At 37.2% G+C, this 15478-nt stretch overlaps 1 protein-coding gene across 1 annotated transcript in view; it reads left to right on the forward strand.

Annotated features, from left to right (window-relative positions):
- Positions 1 to 1165: 1165 nt before the first annotated feature.
- LOC149571998 (uncharacterized) overlaps positions 1166 to 15478 on the forward strand; it is a 101561-nt gene continuing 87248 nt past the window's right edge. Inside the window, exons 1-3 of the mRNA XM_089813369.1 lie at positions 1166 to 1313; positions 1392 to 1493; positions 1578 to 1697. Of these exons, the coding sequence (XP_089669495.1) occupies positions 1311 to 1313; positions 1392 to 1493; positions 1578 to 1697 (225 nt within the window). The 5' untranslated portion in view covers positions 1166 to 1310. The remainder of the gene's footprint in view (positions 1314 to 1391; positions 1494 to 1577; positions 1698 to 15478) is intronic.

Here is a 15478-nt window from a genome sequence, read left to right on the forward strand (position 1 = left end):
TTAGTTAATGCTGACTCTGCTCAGTTAACACTACACTTCCTTCACACTTCATCAGGTGCTCGGTGACAACTGTAATAGCTCGATTAATATTAAGATTATTCATTCACCAACCAAACTGGCTTGCTTATACACGATAACAATTATTTATTCAAATCATGTAAAACAATCAAACCAACATTATATTGTTAGAGTCTAACTCATTCAAGTGCCATTGAATATCGTGCACTTATCATCACTTACATCTTCAATCCTCTTCATCAATCAAATGATATGACACTCTACTGAATCACCATAATGCCTCACCAAGTAAGGCTTGATGTCAATGACACATTATCAGTTGGGGCTAATATTCAATGTCAAATCCTTTGAACAAATTCTTTGTCATATTGCTCTCCTTTCAAACCCTAAAATAAAATTGCTCAAATCCAAAGCTTTTATACACATGCCCACTTGAACAAGACCAAAATGACATTTTCTTTATTTCCTATAATTCCTTTATGTCTAATGTCCCACATAGCATTTCCTCCCTTTTTGGAAACCCTAATCCTAAACAACTATGATGTAGAGAATGAAAGTCTGATCACAAAGTTGAGAGCTTTTAATTTTTTAACAGAACGAAAGCCTAAAAACTTATGTAAATCCTAATCCAAAAGATCATAACTTGCATGATCTCGGTGAGCGACCTTGCTCTTTGTGTGTAGAACAAATTTCAAATGTAAAGAGAAAGACGAAAAAAGAAGATATTTTAAAAACTTTAACATAAAAAAATAATACACTTTCTCCAGCTATACTATCAGTCAATATTTTTATTAATTTATTTGTAATAAAAAATATATAAATTTATTTCTTTCTACCTACTTTTATCACTATCAACCCAAATAAATTATTTTAACTAAATTAATTAAATGTACATAAATTTCAAAACTATAAATAAAGAATATACAAGATAACAAATTCAAAAATATAATTAGTCACATAAAACAATATGGCATCTAATAAGATGCATAAGTATCCTCCATCAGATCAAATCTTAAATACAAGCCCTTTGATCATCCCATGAATAACTTCGGAAGAATTCTACTCGAATTAAAAAAAACATCCCCAACAAACATTTAAGAGTAAAAAAATGCTTAGGTATATATATATAATTATACTGCTTTATTTTAAAGCAAATCCCAATTTTCAACAACCGTCTGATAAAAAATTGTAAGCAAAAAGACTGAGCCAGCGAGTCGAATGCAGACGATAACTGCCCGTAGAACATCACCCGCCACAAGACCAGCCATCGATTTTCCTGAACATAAAAGATAATGGTAACGATATATTATTGTTTGGTACTCAATATATCCATTGCAATCATAAGCTGAAGAAAAAAAAAAATTGTTGGGCAGGAAATGGCCACCGCAATGGAGAGTGCAGTAGCAAACGCACTGCGCGGTGTGCTGTTCCGCGTTCAAAAGGCGGCTGAACTATCCGGCAGGCAATCCTCTCAGGTAAGTCTACGCTCAAGATCTCCATCGGCCCTAATTCTTTTCTTCAGCATATAAAATTCCATTAATTTACTTAATGATGCGCAGATAAGGGTTGTTGCCGTGAGCAAGACGAAGCCGGTGTCTCTGATAAAAGAAGTCTATGATGCTGGGCATCGTTATTTCGGGGAAAACTATGCGCAGGAGCTGCTCGATAAAGCACCACAAGTAACCTGCCATTGTTTTTACTTACTATTTTTAAAATTTCGTCAATTTAAAGGAGGATCATTTTGGATTAAGAAATGTTTTCTTTCCTATTATATTTCAACACGCATCATTCATTTAATACTATCGCCTGGCCCTTTCATCCAAGACACACCCATAGTTCCATGGAATATATCTTATTCAATGTTTTGGGATACACTGGTTTCTCTAATTTCCCACACTTTATGTCAGATTTGAATATGGGCGTTTATTGAGAGAAGCATTATGCTTGTCATCCCATTCAACACACCCTCACTTTTAAATTAACAAATGACGGAAAACAGTGGATTGGTGCGATCATCTGTTAAAATTGATTCGGCATTCAATTTGATATAGGTTAATTAGATTATATGCAATTTGAAGTCTGATGTGGTGTTTAGGATGCAAGGAGAGAGAATTAAAAAAAAAAAAAACCGATATATACGTTTGCGGGTGAAGCCCATTTTCTTATTAGAGGCTCATTATATAATGATATTGGCTTTGATTACACAGGTCTATGATCATAAACTGGTTCATAAAGTTATAAATTAAGACAAGTAAACGAAGTATGGAGACTTTATTCTAAATTTAAATATTTGTCGAAATAACGTATAGTAAATTGCATTCTTAATTAAATACCTATTAGAACATCTGTTTAAAGAATGCGACGGATGGCCACAAGCTGAGCAAGGAAACGGGCATCTTTTAACTTGGCATTGAAATGGGCAAAGTTTTAATGGCTAACTGGTTCTTTCTTTCTATTCCTTAATATTTCCATTTGAAAGTGAGATTTGCCTCAAGCTTTGAAAAACAACACATTGTTATAGGGATGAGTTGGTCTTGAGGATGTTATGGGGATGAATCTGGACATTAGCATTGCATTGGAGATGAGGTGCTTGAGTCAGTGCTAACTGAAATTTAGCTTGCTGCAGCAGATGGAAGGGGATTTGGCAGCAGAAGTAACAGAAGCATTTGAAATGGTAGTAGTTTAGCCTTACCTATCACAGCGAGTGTAGTTTTCCCAATGACACATCTTTTATATTTTCTTGGATATAATTGTTGAAAACAGGAATATATTCAGCATGCAAAAAATGATAGCAAAAGAGGTTGGACCACAACGCTAGACCTAATGCAAGAAGACCTATTGGGAATAACAATGTTAAATCTATTGGAGTTTCATGTTTCAACAGTGTAACACAGGGACGCATCACTTCCCCCCCCCCCCCAAACTGGGCCGTTTCGGAGACGGGGACATCCCCGGGACGGGGGGGATGGCGTCTTGGCGTTTCGGGCGGCGCCACTTAGAGCGCCACTGCCGTCGGAGATGGCAAGATGTCTCCAAGACGGCTAGAGGTCTCCGAGACGGGGGAGACGTCTCCGAGACAGCGAGAGGTCTCCGAGTGTGGGGGGACGCCAAGGAGTGTCCTTCATTGAGGGGAGACGCCAAGAAGTCTCCTTCATTGTGGGGGGATGCGAAGGAGTCGCCATTGATTTGACATTTTGATTTGGACTCTTGGAGACTTGTAGTTTTTGTTTGCATTATATACTTATTTTGATATCATGATTCATGGCACATGATACTTATTGTAATCATCTTTATGTCATGACTCATATGATCATTGATTACTATTAGATAGTAGAATCTAGATACTCATACTATTGATGTGAAGGCTGATATATAGAGTTTAGACTAATATTTATTATTTGCTGATGTTCAATGTTTAATGTTCATTGTTTGCTTGTCATTTGATCATGAATCATGATATTCCAGTTGATATGTTATATGCTAAACCATATGCATGGTATATACACCCCTGCTCCTTCTGCCAGCCCCCCATCCCCCGCCGCCGCTTCCCCACCGTCCCCCTGCTGTCCCCAAATCAAGGCCCCTCTGTCCCCTCGTCTCGGAAACTTGCCCCCCCGTACCCCCTTCTCCCAGGGCGGTGTAACTATGTGTTTCAAATACAACAATTTTGGACACATTGCTAGAGATTGCAGATTGCAAGTAAATCAGAATGAACCAAGGTATGAAAATTCAGTTGTTACATGTTACAAGTGTAATTTCTAGGGCATACAACCAAATATTGCAGATTCAATGGATTTGTGAACAATAGAAGAATGCCTAATGTCAGAAGGAATAACTATAATGGTAGAAGGAACAATAGCGTTAACTAGGTAAGCTATGAGAATGTCAATAAGACTTTTGTGAAAGAAAGTTATGGAAGGAAAAAGAGCAAAATGTTATATCAGACAAGGGAGAATTGGTGCCAATCACTGAACCCTCTTCATCAAGATAATTGGCTATCATAGCCTTAGAGGGAGCAGTTGTGCAAAGATTATCCAGCCCTCGAGTTTGTAGAGTAGTGTGAGCTTGGATTTAGATGAATCAAGGTAGAGAGACTTTATGATATCTTTGATTGCAGACTTTGATGTGGTGACATGAGACGCCGCTGTGATATTTCATGGCTACTCTCTCTTGAGCAACTTTTTCTTGAATGTGACCTAACACATTAGTTGTAGATGAAATTGAAAAGATTTAACAAGTAAAATGGATACATTCTTCATTGTTTATATTGCCTAGCCCTTGAACTTGGGCAATTTCTGCTTGTTTGAGGCCATAACTATTGGCTGTTGTGCTGGTCGTGCTCCCTTTGGTGGTGGCAAGGTTTGTGTTTGTGCACCTGTGTTGCTTGTATTGCACTGAGGTGTGGTGGGGTTGGATGTAAAGTTTATCAGATTGTATTCCCTCGTTTGGCGTGCAAGGATCCAACAAAGTGTCTTGGCTACCCTGTGCTTGTGCTGCTTCGGCTCCTTCAGCCATATTGGTTCCCTCTTCACTATTGCTTCAGGTTTCCTCCGTTCGTGGTGTGCGAGATAGGTCTATAAATTGTTCTCATGTTTCCCTAATCAAATATAGCCTTTGTCATGTTTTCTCAAGTAATTCTTTGCTATTTCTTACTTGTTGGTGTTATGGTGAGCAATAACGTTCCCCTTCAGTTGCTGCACCTCTCATAACACCTCCGTGGTCATCTATCTTGACACCTCCATGGTCCCCTTCGGGTAATCCTTCGATTGGTTGTCCCTTAGCGAGTTGTCATAACCTTCGTCAGTGTTCTACTTGTATGAGGATTAGAGCTTCATGTGTGGCTTCCAAGGAATTCAGTTTTTCCTTCTTATTTCTACCTTTATTCAATAAATTGGGCATCAATTCTCTAACAAAACATCATGTTTAAATATATCACTTTTTATTAATTCATGTTTCTGTACAATGTGGGTCAATTGTGTGACCTTGTCATTGCAAGTTTCCAGTGTCCTTTTTTCCCTTTCTCAGAGGTTTAAAGTTCATGGATTGGTCCTTTGTCAGGTTCCATTGCATTCTTCTTCTTCCTGACGGTTATTTTCAGCCAAATTTCATAGGATATGATGTCGGTGTTGTTCCCACTCGATTTCCTCCCTTCGGTTCCTTTGAATGAGGGATGCTTGTGTTAACATAGGGGGTAGGTGGTGCAACAACCTATTTGCAATGGGGCTTACGTTCAACGTGTCTCACATGGTATCCTCTTCCCATACAACCTCCCTTTGTACAAAGGTCTCAATGGCCACTTGAAACAAAATGTGGAAGTTGATGGTTAGGGCATGTTCTCCTTCGAAAAGTTCTATAACTCCATCATCATTGGTTATGATATTCCGTTAATAGGTAGTTCCATTTATCTATCATATTCCATTACCTTCGTCACTTCCTAGATTCGGTCGACAATGGCGTCAAATGTTTACCCTAGGTTAACAGGAACTTATTGCATATAGACAAAAAATCAAGGTATTCAACACAAAATATGGAGAGAATTCAACAAAATTTTATTCATTGATCACCATAGACAATAGTATCTCCCCATTTCCATACCCCGTTCTATGAAGAGATACAACTAGGCTCTGGGGCACTGTTTAAGTCCATCTAGGACTTTCTTCAATTTGTATACATGTGAATCTGCATTATCTATCACAAAGCGTCAGGTTGCTCTAAATAGACCTCTTCTTCAATGATCCCATTCAAGAATGCATTTTTCACATCTAGTTGATGGATCTTCTAGCCTTTAGTTGTTGCAAAGCTATTGCTGGTCTAACAGAGGTGTACTAGACAAAAGGTGTAAATGTCTCTTCATAATCAATACCTTCCTTTTATGAGAAACCTCTAGCAACAAAATGAGCTTTCTGTTTCTCCATATTGCCATTTGCAACATGTTTGATTTTGAAGAGCTATTTGGAAGAGACAACAAATTTCTCTTTTGGTCAAGGTACAATATCTCATACATCATTTTTTACAATGGACTGATACTCTTTAGTCATAACATCTTTCCATATTTGATGTTTGAGAGCTTTTGTAACATTGGGTGGTTCTGAATTAATGATCTCACTCGTCAAGGAAACATAGTTGGAAAATTTGTGGGGTCTCTTACTTTCTCTAAAAGTCCCTTTGGGTGTTGCATAATTTTCAGCTTCCTTGATCATCTTTCTAGCCCAAAGTGGTCTCTTTTAGTTGTTGATGGGATCTTCTACTGGAGCATATTGATTTTCATTTATGGTTTCTATAGAAAACTCCCCCTGAATCTCAAGGGCAAGACCCTCCTTTACGTCTTTAGGGGAATCTTGAATTCTATCTCATGAGAGCTTCGAGATCTTTTGAAATCAATGTCTTCCTGAAAGATGACATCTCTACTGAGTTCAATTTGTTTATGTCCAAGTATGTATATTCTATAGGCTTTCAATGTTTCACTATAGCTCACAAATATCCCTTTCCTTCTTGTGGGTTCTAATTTCAACCTCTTTTCTTTAGGCACATGGATGTAGACAGGGCTGCCAAAAATCCTTGAGTGACTTATATTAGGTTTTACATCGGTAAATGCTTCTTTGGGAGTTTTGTTATTTAGATATGATTGGGAACATCTATTTTGAATGTAGATAAATGTCGTAGAGGCTTCTACAATAGTTCTATTCTTTCTCTCAACAACACCATTTTGTTGTGGATTGTTGGGTATAGTAAACTCCCTAATCCCAACATTTACATGAAATTCCTTAAAAAATTCTGAGCTGTATTCCTTCCCATTATTTGTTCTTAGTACTTTGATTTTCTTTCTGATCAAATTTTCTGTAAGAGCTTTGAACTCCTTAAACCTTTTAAAGATTTCTTTTGACTCTTTACACATAAGAAATTATATCAAGGTCTTTCTAGAAAAACGATCTACAAAGATTACATAATATGAGAAACCTACCATAGAGGGTATATGCATGAGTCCACATATGTTAGAGTGAACTAATCTAATATGTTTTTTATTTTACCAAAACTATTTTCGAAGGTCCCCTTTGTATTTGTTCCCAGGGCACACTGTTTGCATGCTCCTTCATGAATTTGTTTTAGTTTGGGCAACCCTGTCACCAATTTTTCTATTGAAGATAGGGCATGGAAATGAATATGTCCTAATCTTTGATGCCAAATATCATTTGAGTCAAAGGTCTCATAAATAAGGGCTTGATTTATGTCTATGCAAAGTTTGTAAAGGTATTCTTGTCTTATACCTATAGTTTGTGCTTTCTTTACGGTGGAGTTCTTTTGCAATTCCAAAACTTTTCCATCCATAAATGTAATCCTATATCCATTGTCTTCAAGAGGAGAAATGGATTCTAGGTTTCTCTTTATCCCAGGCAGAAACAATACTCCAATGAGTTGTAGAGAGATGCCAGACTTCAAATTTATGGTGCAAGCTCCAACCCCCTTTACTGGATGTGCAAAATCATCCCTAGTAGTTACTTCTTCGTCAATTTCTTCTACCACAATATCTAAGTGTTCTCTGAATCTTGTGATGTGTCTTGATAAACCACTATCAATCACCCAAGTATTGAATTTGTTTGGTACTTGGCTTGATAATGCTGAGTAGAAGAGAAAAGTTCTTAGAATCATGTTCTATATTTGTCTTTCCAACTTTAGCAAAGGATGCTTGTTGTTTTGTTCTATCAAGGCACTTGATTGCATAGTGTCCATACTAATCTTATCTAAAACATTGTATTTGGGAAATGTCTTTCCTCTTCGTAGACGATCCCTTCCAATAAGCATTCTTCTTTCTTTTGAAAATTTTCTTCTTGCCTTTTTTATAAGAATGTGTTTAATACGTGAATATCCTCATTTATGGGTTTCTTATTGTTTCCTTTGGTCATCAGTCTGGATTCTTCTTGCAAACAATCTGTTTTCAATCTATAAAATTTAGGGAGTTTTGACCTTGCACTTATTCCTTGAATAAATGACTCCCATGAAAATGGTAGGCAACCTAGAGCTATTAATGTTAACTCTTTGCTTTCAATTTGATTTCCATATGTTGAGAGTTGATCTCTTAGTTATGTGATTCTCATGAAATATGCAGCGATCGATTCTCCCTTGTTCATTTTTACATGATTAAGTTGCCTCTTTAGAGCAAGGATTAAATGCACTTTCAACGGATTTAAGCGTTAGATATGCAGTATCTTGTTTTGATAAGATAGGTACTATATAATCCCTAACTGCATCTACTTTAAGTTTGATAGCCTTTTCATTGTATTCGATCCATTGAGTTTTTTTAAGATGATTCTCTAGTTCTGGTTTGTTTTCTTTCACAAATGAGTCTAATTTGTTTTCTTTCAATATCATCAAGATTCTAAATTTTCATGATGTAAAATTTATTGCACCTTCAAGACAATCCTCAAATCTGATTATAATCGACATTATGAAGAATGATAGTTACACTGCCCTGCGAGACGGGGGGACAAGTTTCCGAGATGGGGGGACAAAGGGGCCTTGATTTGGGGACAACTGGGGAACGACGGGGGGATGACAGTGGGGGACGGGGGGGTGGGGGATAGCAGGGGTGTATATACTATACATATGATACTTAAAATGCTAGTGATGAAAAGATGTACTACAATTATACAATATAACTTGATATAATCATATAAAGATGTAAAAAACAATAAACTTAAACAATAAAAAATTAAAATTGAACATTGCATTGAAATTTTGAGGAACATCATGGTTCATGATGAAATGACAAACAAACAATGAACATTGACATTGAATGTCAATAAATATTAGTCTATATATCAGTCTTCAAATCAATAGTATGAGTATCTAGATTCTACTATCTAAAAGTAATCAATGATCATATGAGTCATGAGTCGTGAGTCATGAGTCATGACATAAAGATGATTATAATTAGTATCATGTGTCACGAATCATGATATCAAAATAAGTAATAATATTATAATGCAAACAAAAACTACAAGTCTCCCTGCACCCACAATAAAGGAGACTACGTCGCGTCCCCCCCAATAAAGGAGACTCCATCACGCCCCCCTACAATAAAAGATACTTTGTTGTGTCCCCCTGCACCCACACAGGAGACGTCTCGCCATCTCCAGCAGAGGTGGTGCTCTAAGTGGTGCCACCCAAAACGCTGAGACGTCATCCCCTCGTCTCGGGGACGTCCCCGTCTCCGAGATGGCCCAGTTTTTTGGGGGGGGGACGCATCCCCGTGTTACACCGTGAAGAATGGAATGTGATTTCAATTTCAAGAAGGATAATATTTGAGTTTTGACTTTTGAATAATCTGAACTCTCAAATTTTAATTGGATCTTCCTTAGCAAGGCTCTAATACCATGTTAAAGATGATTAAATTTTTTTCAGATTAGAACTATGAATGTCTTTTCAATTTGCAGAATATGATTATTACTAATCTCTGTACATTCTTTGCAGGTTATAATCAGAATATTGATAATCTTGATCTGTGTATGTGATGCCGAACAATATTGAAAAACACTGAATATAATTTTGCAATTCTGAATCTGATTTTGGTGATACCTGATCTCCAAGAGGCAGAGCATTAATTGATTTTGATGTCCCCTTTTGTAGAACGGATCTGCATTAAGTATACACGGAAGAGACACATCCCATGAGCAGACATGCCTTCACATCCCATGAGCAGACACATCCCATGAGCAAGCATGTCCATTCATGGGACGCCCCATGAATGTGCCTTTTCATCTCAATTAGACATCCAATCTCTAATCGGTATTTATTACTTAACAAACACAAATGTTTATCAGGTTTTGGCCAAATTGATCTTACACAAATAAATAAATATCCAATATGAAAATGATCACCGAGAATGATGCTCGATCGGGATCTTATATGGAACATGAAATGCTAATAACTGCAAGTAATAATCTATAAATGCAAATCGATGATATACTTGGAATCATCTGAAGTTACGATCTGATATATAGATGATAACTGTTTTCAATAAGATTAATATTATTTCAAATTTTATATATATATATATATATATACACAACAATAGATAAGCTTCTATTATTAGTTAATGGTTATCTTTTTGTAATCTATTGTAAATATAGAATGTTTCTAATATTAGTTAGTCTATAGTTATCTGTTTGCTTTCTTTTAGCTAGAATAGAATGTTTCTACTCTTTATGATCGTTTCCCAAGGAAACATCGTTTTATTCTTTTGTATATATTGACCTCTCGACCTTTGTTAGTATTAAGCAAATATTTACCAATTACTTTGTAATGTGGTATTAGAGCCAGTTTTTTGATTTTTTTTGAAAAATAATATAATTTCTTGTTCGAAATTATTAGAGCAATATTTTTCGAAATTATTTTCTGTGATATCTGCTTCTTACAACCTTTTTTCTGCAACTGCCATTTGTTTTTTCTTCACATTTCCGCCTTTTTTGTGATTTTTTTTGCAGCAGGGCCATTTTTGTTCAAAACCCTAGTTTTCTGTACTGGATCAATTTTAATTTTAATAATTCTTGTTGGGTTTTTCGAGATCTCAAATGGGTTGTCTTCTATTTTTTTGGGTGCCTTGATTTTCGAGCCTGTGGATCCAAAAACCAATGACATTTTCTTTTTGGATTTTTTGAGCTCTCTTCTGGGTACCCCTTCAAATTTTTTGGGTCTTCCATTTTTTTGCATCATAGTACGTGCCTTCACAGATTTTCACTAAAAAGTGTTATATGGCATCTTTGACTAATATTTTGCTCGAGAGCAATTCAAAATCAATGGTTGGAATTATGGGACTCAGAAGCAGTAGATAATAACAATTTTTGAATATCGGAATACTGATCATATTGTTTTGGGTGTTACATAGCGTCTGATTGCCCTTGGTACTGATTAGTATACATGGGATTTGACTAATCAGGAGGCGGTGATGCTTCTCAAATTATTCGTCGCTAATGATCAACTCTCGCAAATTCCATCCGGCAAGACAACTGTCGAGATACGGGCACATATCAAGAATCTTCATGAGACTTCTGACAAAAGCAAAGCTTTCTTCTTGAAGAACACTATTTTCTATTATCATGGATGAGCGAACATCGCTCTAGGCTCACCTGAATAAGATTTAGGAAATCTGTGATCAGTTGCTTGCCATTGGTCGCAAGATGGAGGAAGAGGAGATTGTGGTTATCACTCTTCGGTGTTTACCCAAGTCCTATGAGCATTTTATCAAGACTCTCAACATCACATCTTCTAGTGTTGATCTGAAACTCACAGATCTTTGCACAGTTTGGCTTCAACAAGATTGGTGGAAACAATAGTTCGGTAGGAGTTCAAACTCCACCTCCATAGAGCAAGTCTTTGCTGCTAAATCCTTTCAGAAGGATAAAGCCAAGTCTCAGCAGAAGTCCTCTGCTCTAGCTTAAGAAGGCTCCTAGAAGAACATTCAATGCAAATATTGCCACAAGTTTGGTCACATGAAGGTTGAATGTGGGAAATGCTTAGCTGCCCAATCTAAGCAATCAGGTTTGCAGCCCAAAGCAAATAGTGTAGAGCAAACTAAGTAGACAAAATTTGCCTTTTACGCCTTAATGGCTAAAAGACCAACAAATCATGGAAGTTTTCTGTCTGCTACATTGATTCAAGTGCCTCTCGTCATTTCACCCACCATTGAGACTGGTTCACTAACTACCATCCTTACTCAGATTCTGTTATTTTTGGTGGTGGAGAAGAGTACACTGTTGTCGGCAAAGGCAACATTCAAATTCAGTCTGTTGGGATGGAACTAAATATACACTCAGTCAGTCAGTTGTTGTGACATTCTCCACACTTGGATGTCACCTTTAGTTCACATCAGTATTGTAATGATCCCATCTTTTGGCCTTCACATTCTTTTAGTAGTTGACCAAGTGTGTGTGCGTTAGCCTTGTTCTACATGGTCTCGAGGGCTAACGAAGGGTTTAATGGGATCCTGGAGTGTTTTGGCCTAGTCATTTCCAGTTTGGGTCAAAATGAAGTTGATTTACTCAGTTTCAAGCATACTTACTATTTTTAGTAAGTCGGCAGGACACAGTGCAGGTCAATTCTGGTGATTGGATTTGATACTCTTTGGTGAGAGCTTTCCGATGAGCTATCACTCGCATTATTCGGAGTCCGATTGCTAATACATTTTAATGCCTGAAGTTTTGTTAAAGTAACGTCTAATTTAATTGTAAAATATTAAAGTGTTACTTTAATATTTATTTTATGGTGATGTGTACCCAAGGGAGACATAAGGGGTATTTTAATATATGTTTTATATATTACACATCTTTTATCCCACATTGCCCATATGAGTTGAGCGGACCCTTGGAAATAGAATAAAAGGAAGCATTTGTGGCTTCATTAGGCAGGTTGAATATAAGAAGAAATTGGTGTGTGAGTTGCAGCTTTGTTCTTGGCATTTGAGGACGTCTATCCTCTCTTGTAACATTCTAGACGTCATTCCCTTGGGGTTTGGCCTTTGGAATTCTTTCTTATTGGCTTCATTATCAGGCAGTTTAGTTGCATTTCCGGCTACAGGCAGATTTGATATTTTGCTCATATCTTCTTCATTACTTGTTCGACGCTTACGCCGCTTGGAGGGAATGGTATTATGAAGGTAGTGGACTGATTGGAGGACAAAGTATTGTAGCAGCAAGTTCGTAAGCATGGGCTGGAGTATTATGACAATATTTTTGAAGTAATTAGTGAGTTGATAAATCTGCCATGTATTTGGTTTTATGAATTCTGAAAATAACATTTTATTAGCAGCAGTTCATTTCCACTTTGCATATTATTGTAGTTTCTTTCTTGTTTATGTTGTATGATACCAATTCCATGCACGAAACACAACAAACAAATAAACGTTTGATTTTCGGAGTTATAAGGGGTTTTAAGAAGTTGAATGCAAACTGTTTGACATAATTCCTTTCAGCAATTTGGTTTAGGTTTTGGTACATCCAGGGGTGTCCATTACAGTGGTATCAGAGCTATAAGTCCTGCCATCCTGTGGAGATCATATTGATAGCCGGATAAAGATGTATATTAGTCCAGATCAAGATGTGATGTTCAGACAGTTATTGGGTACATTAGAGAAGGGGCAACGTATGCAACAGGAGCAAAATAGGCAAATGGATATGATGTTGCAACTTATGGCTAGACAGATGGGCATCAACATTGATGATTTGTATGCTGCCCCAGAGCAAAAGGTAGTTGATTCCTCAGGTGGGATCGAGACATGTATAGAGCCAGCCAGTTATGATGTTGGTGATGTGGGCATTTTGACAGAGTCAGTAGAGACATGCATGCAAAGTCAGGAGACCACATATGAAGCCTTGTCAGGGGATGATGATGTAGCAATAGTGGAATTAGGAGAATGCAAGGGAACTGTCATATCAACAACCACTTCTATGTCAGTTGAACCATCTAATGAGGAGTTTAATGGTATAAATGCAGTGGTTGATGTATTTTCTAATGAAGCCACACATGTTAATGATTATGAGTTTTCATCAACTACAAATTCAGTTCAGTTTTCTGTTGCAGCAGTTAATGTTGTTCCTATGTCCATATATTTCGATGCGGCAACACCTATTGTTGATACAATTAGCATGAGTACATATGGTTCACCTACAACTACATCTTTTTCAATGCATGATGGTGATAATATGCATTCCAGTCCAATATATATTATGTGGATGGATAAAGGGAAGAAGACGTTTCATAGATCTTCTATGGAGTTGCCTTATGGTGACATTCTGACTTCATCAGCACAAATTTTGAATGCTAGGCTACAGGGGTTGGTCCTGAGGATGCGGATTTGCAGTTGGTTTAACTTCCATATGGATATCACCTATTGGGATCCAGGTGGAGGTTGGAGTCCATTATGTTACTTAATTGCTTGAGGACAAGCAATTTCAAGGAGGGCGGATTTGTAATGATCCCATCTTTTGGCCTTTACGTTCTTTTAGTAGTTGACCAAGTGTGTGTGCGTTAGCCTTGTTCTACATGGTCTCGAGGGCTAACAAAGGGTTTAATGGGATCCTGGAGTGTTTTGGCCTAGTCATTTGCAGTTTGGGTCAAAATGAAGTTGATTTACTCAGTTTCAAGCATACTTACTATTTTTAGTAAGTCGGCAGGACACAGTGCAGGTCAATTCTGGTGATTGGATTCGATACTCCTTGGTGAGAGCTTTCCGATGAGCTATCACTCGCATTATTCGGAGTCCGATTGCTAATACATTTTAATGCCTGAAGTTTTGTTAAAGTAACGTCTAATTTAATTGTAAAATATTAAAGTGTTACTTTAATATTTATTTTATGGTGATGTGTACCCAAGGGAGACATAAGGGGTATTTTAATATATGTTTTATATATTACACATCTTTTATCCCACATTGCCCATATGAGTTGAGCGGACCCTTGGAAATAGAATAAAAGGAAGCATTTCTGGCTTCATTAGGCAGGTTGAATATGAGAAGAAATTGGTGTGTGAGTTGCAGCTTTGTTCTTGGCATTTGAGGACGTCTATCCTCTCTTGTAACATTCTAGACGTCATTCCCTTGGGGTTTGGCCTTTGGAATTCTTTCTTATTGGCTTCATTATCAGGCAGTTTAGTTGCATTTCCGGCTACAGGCAGATTTGATATTTTGCTCATATCTTTTTCACTACTTGTCCGACGCTTACGCCGCTTGGAGGGAATGGTATTATGAAGGTAGTGGACTGATTGGAGGACAAAGTATTGTAGTAGCAAGTTCGTAAGCATGGGCTGGAGTATTATGACAATATTTCTGAAGTAATTAGTGAGTTGATAAATCTGCCATGTATTTGGTTTTATGAATTCTGAAAATAACATTTTATTAGCAGCAGTTCATTTCCACTTTGCATATTATTGTAGTTTCTTTCTTGTTTATGTTGTATGATACCAATTCTATGCACGAAACACAACAAACAAATAAACGTTTGATTTTCGGAGTTATAAGGGGTTTTAAGAAGTTGAATGCAAACTGTTTGACATAATTCCTTTCAGCAATTTGGTTTAGTTTTTGGTACATCCAGGGGTGTCCATTACAAGTATAGCATCACTGATAGGGCGACTCAGTCTATTGTTGCAGTGGGTCTTGAGGATCATGGTCTTTCTCAACTTACTAATTTAGGTGATTCTTCGGACTTAGCTATGGCTGCTCGGTGGTCAGCATCATTGATAGGGCGACTCAGTCTATTCTTGTAGTGGGCCTTGAGGATCATAGTCTTTTTCAACTTACCGATTTAGGTGATTCTCGTGACTTAGCTATGGCTGCTCGGCGGTCTTCTATTTGCACACTTTGGCATCAACGATATGGGCACTTAAATGTGCATTATCTCTCTCAGCTTGCTTGAGAAGGGCTTGTCCTTGGTTTGCTAGAGTTTCAAACTTAGTAGCTTGGAGTTTGTGA

This window comes from Cupressus sempervirens, chromosome 2, assembly GCF_028749045.1.
Source record: "Cupressus sempervirens isolate cs-2001-9-10 chromosome 2, ASM2874904v1, whole genome shotgun sequence".
NCBI classification, from domain to species: domain Eukaryota; kingdom Viridiplantae; phylum Streptophyta; class Pinopsida; order Cupressales; family Cupressaceae; genus Cupressus; species Cupressus sempervirens.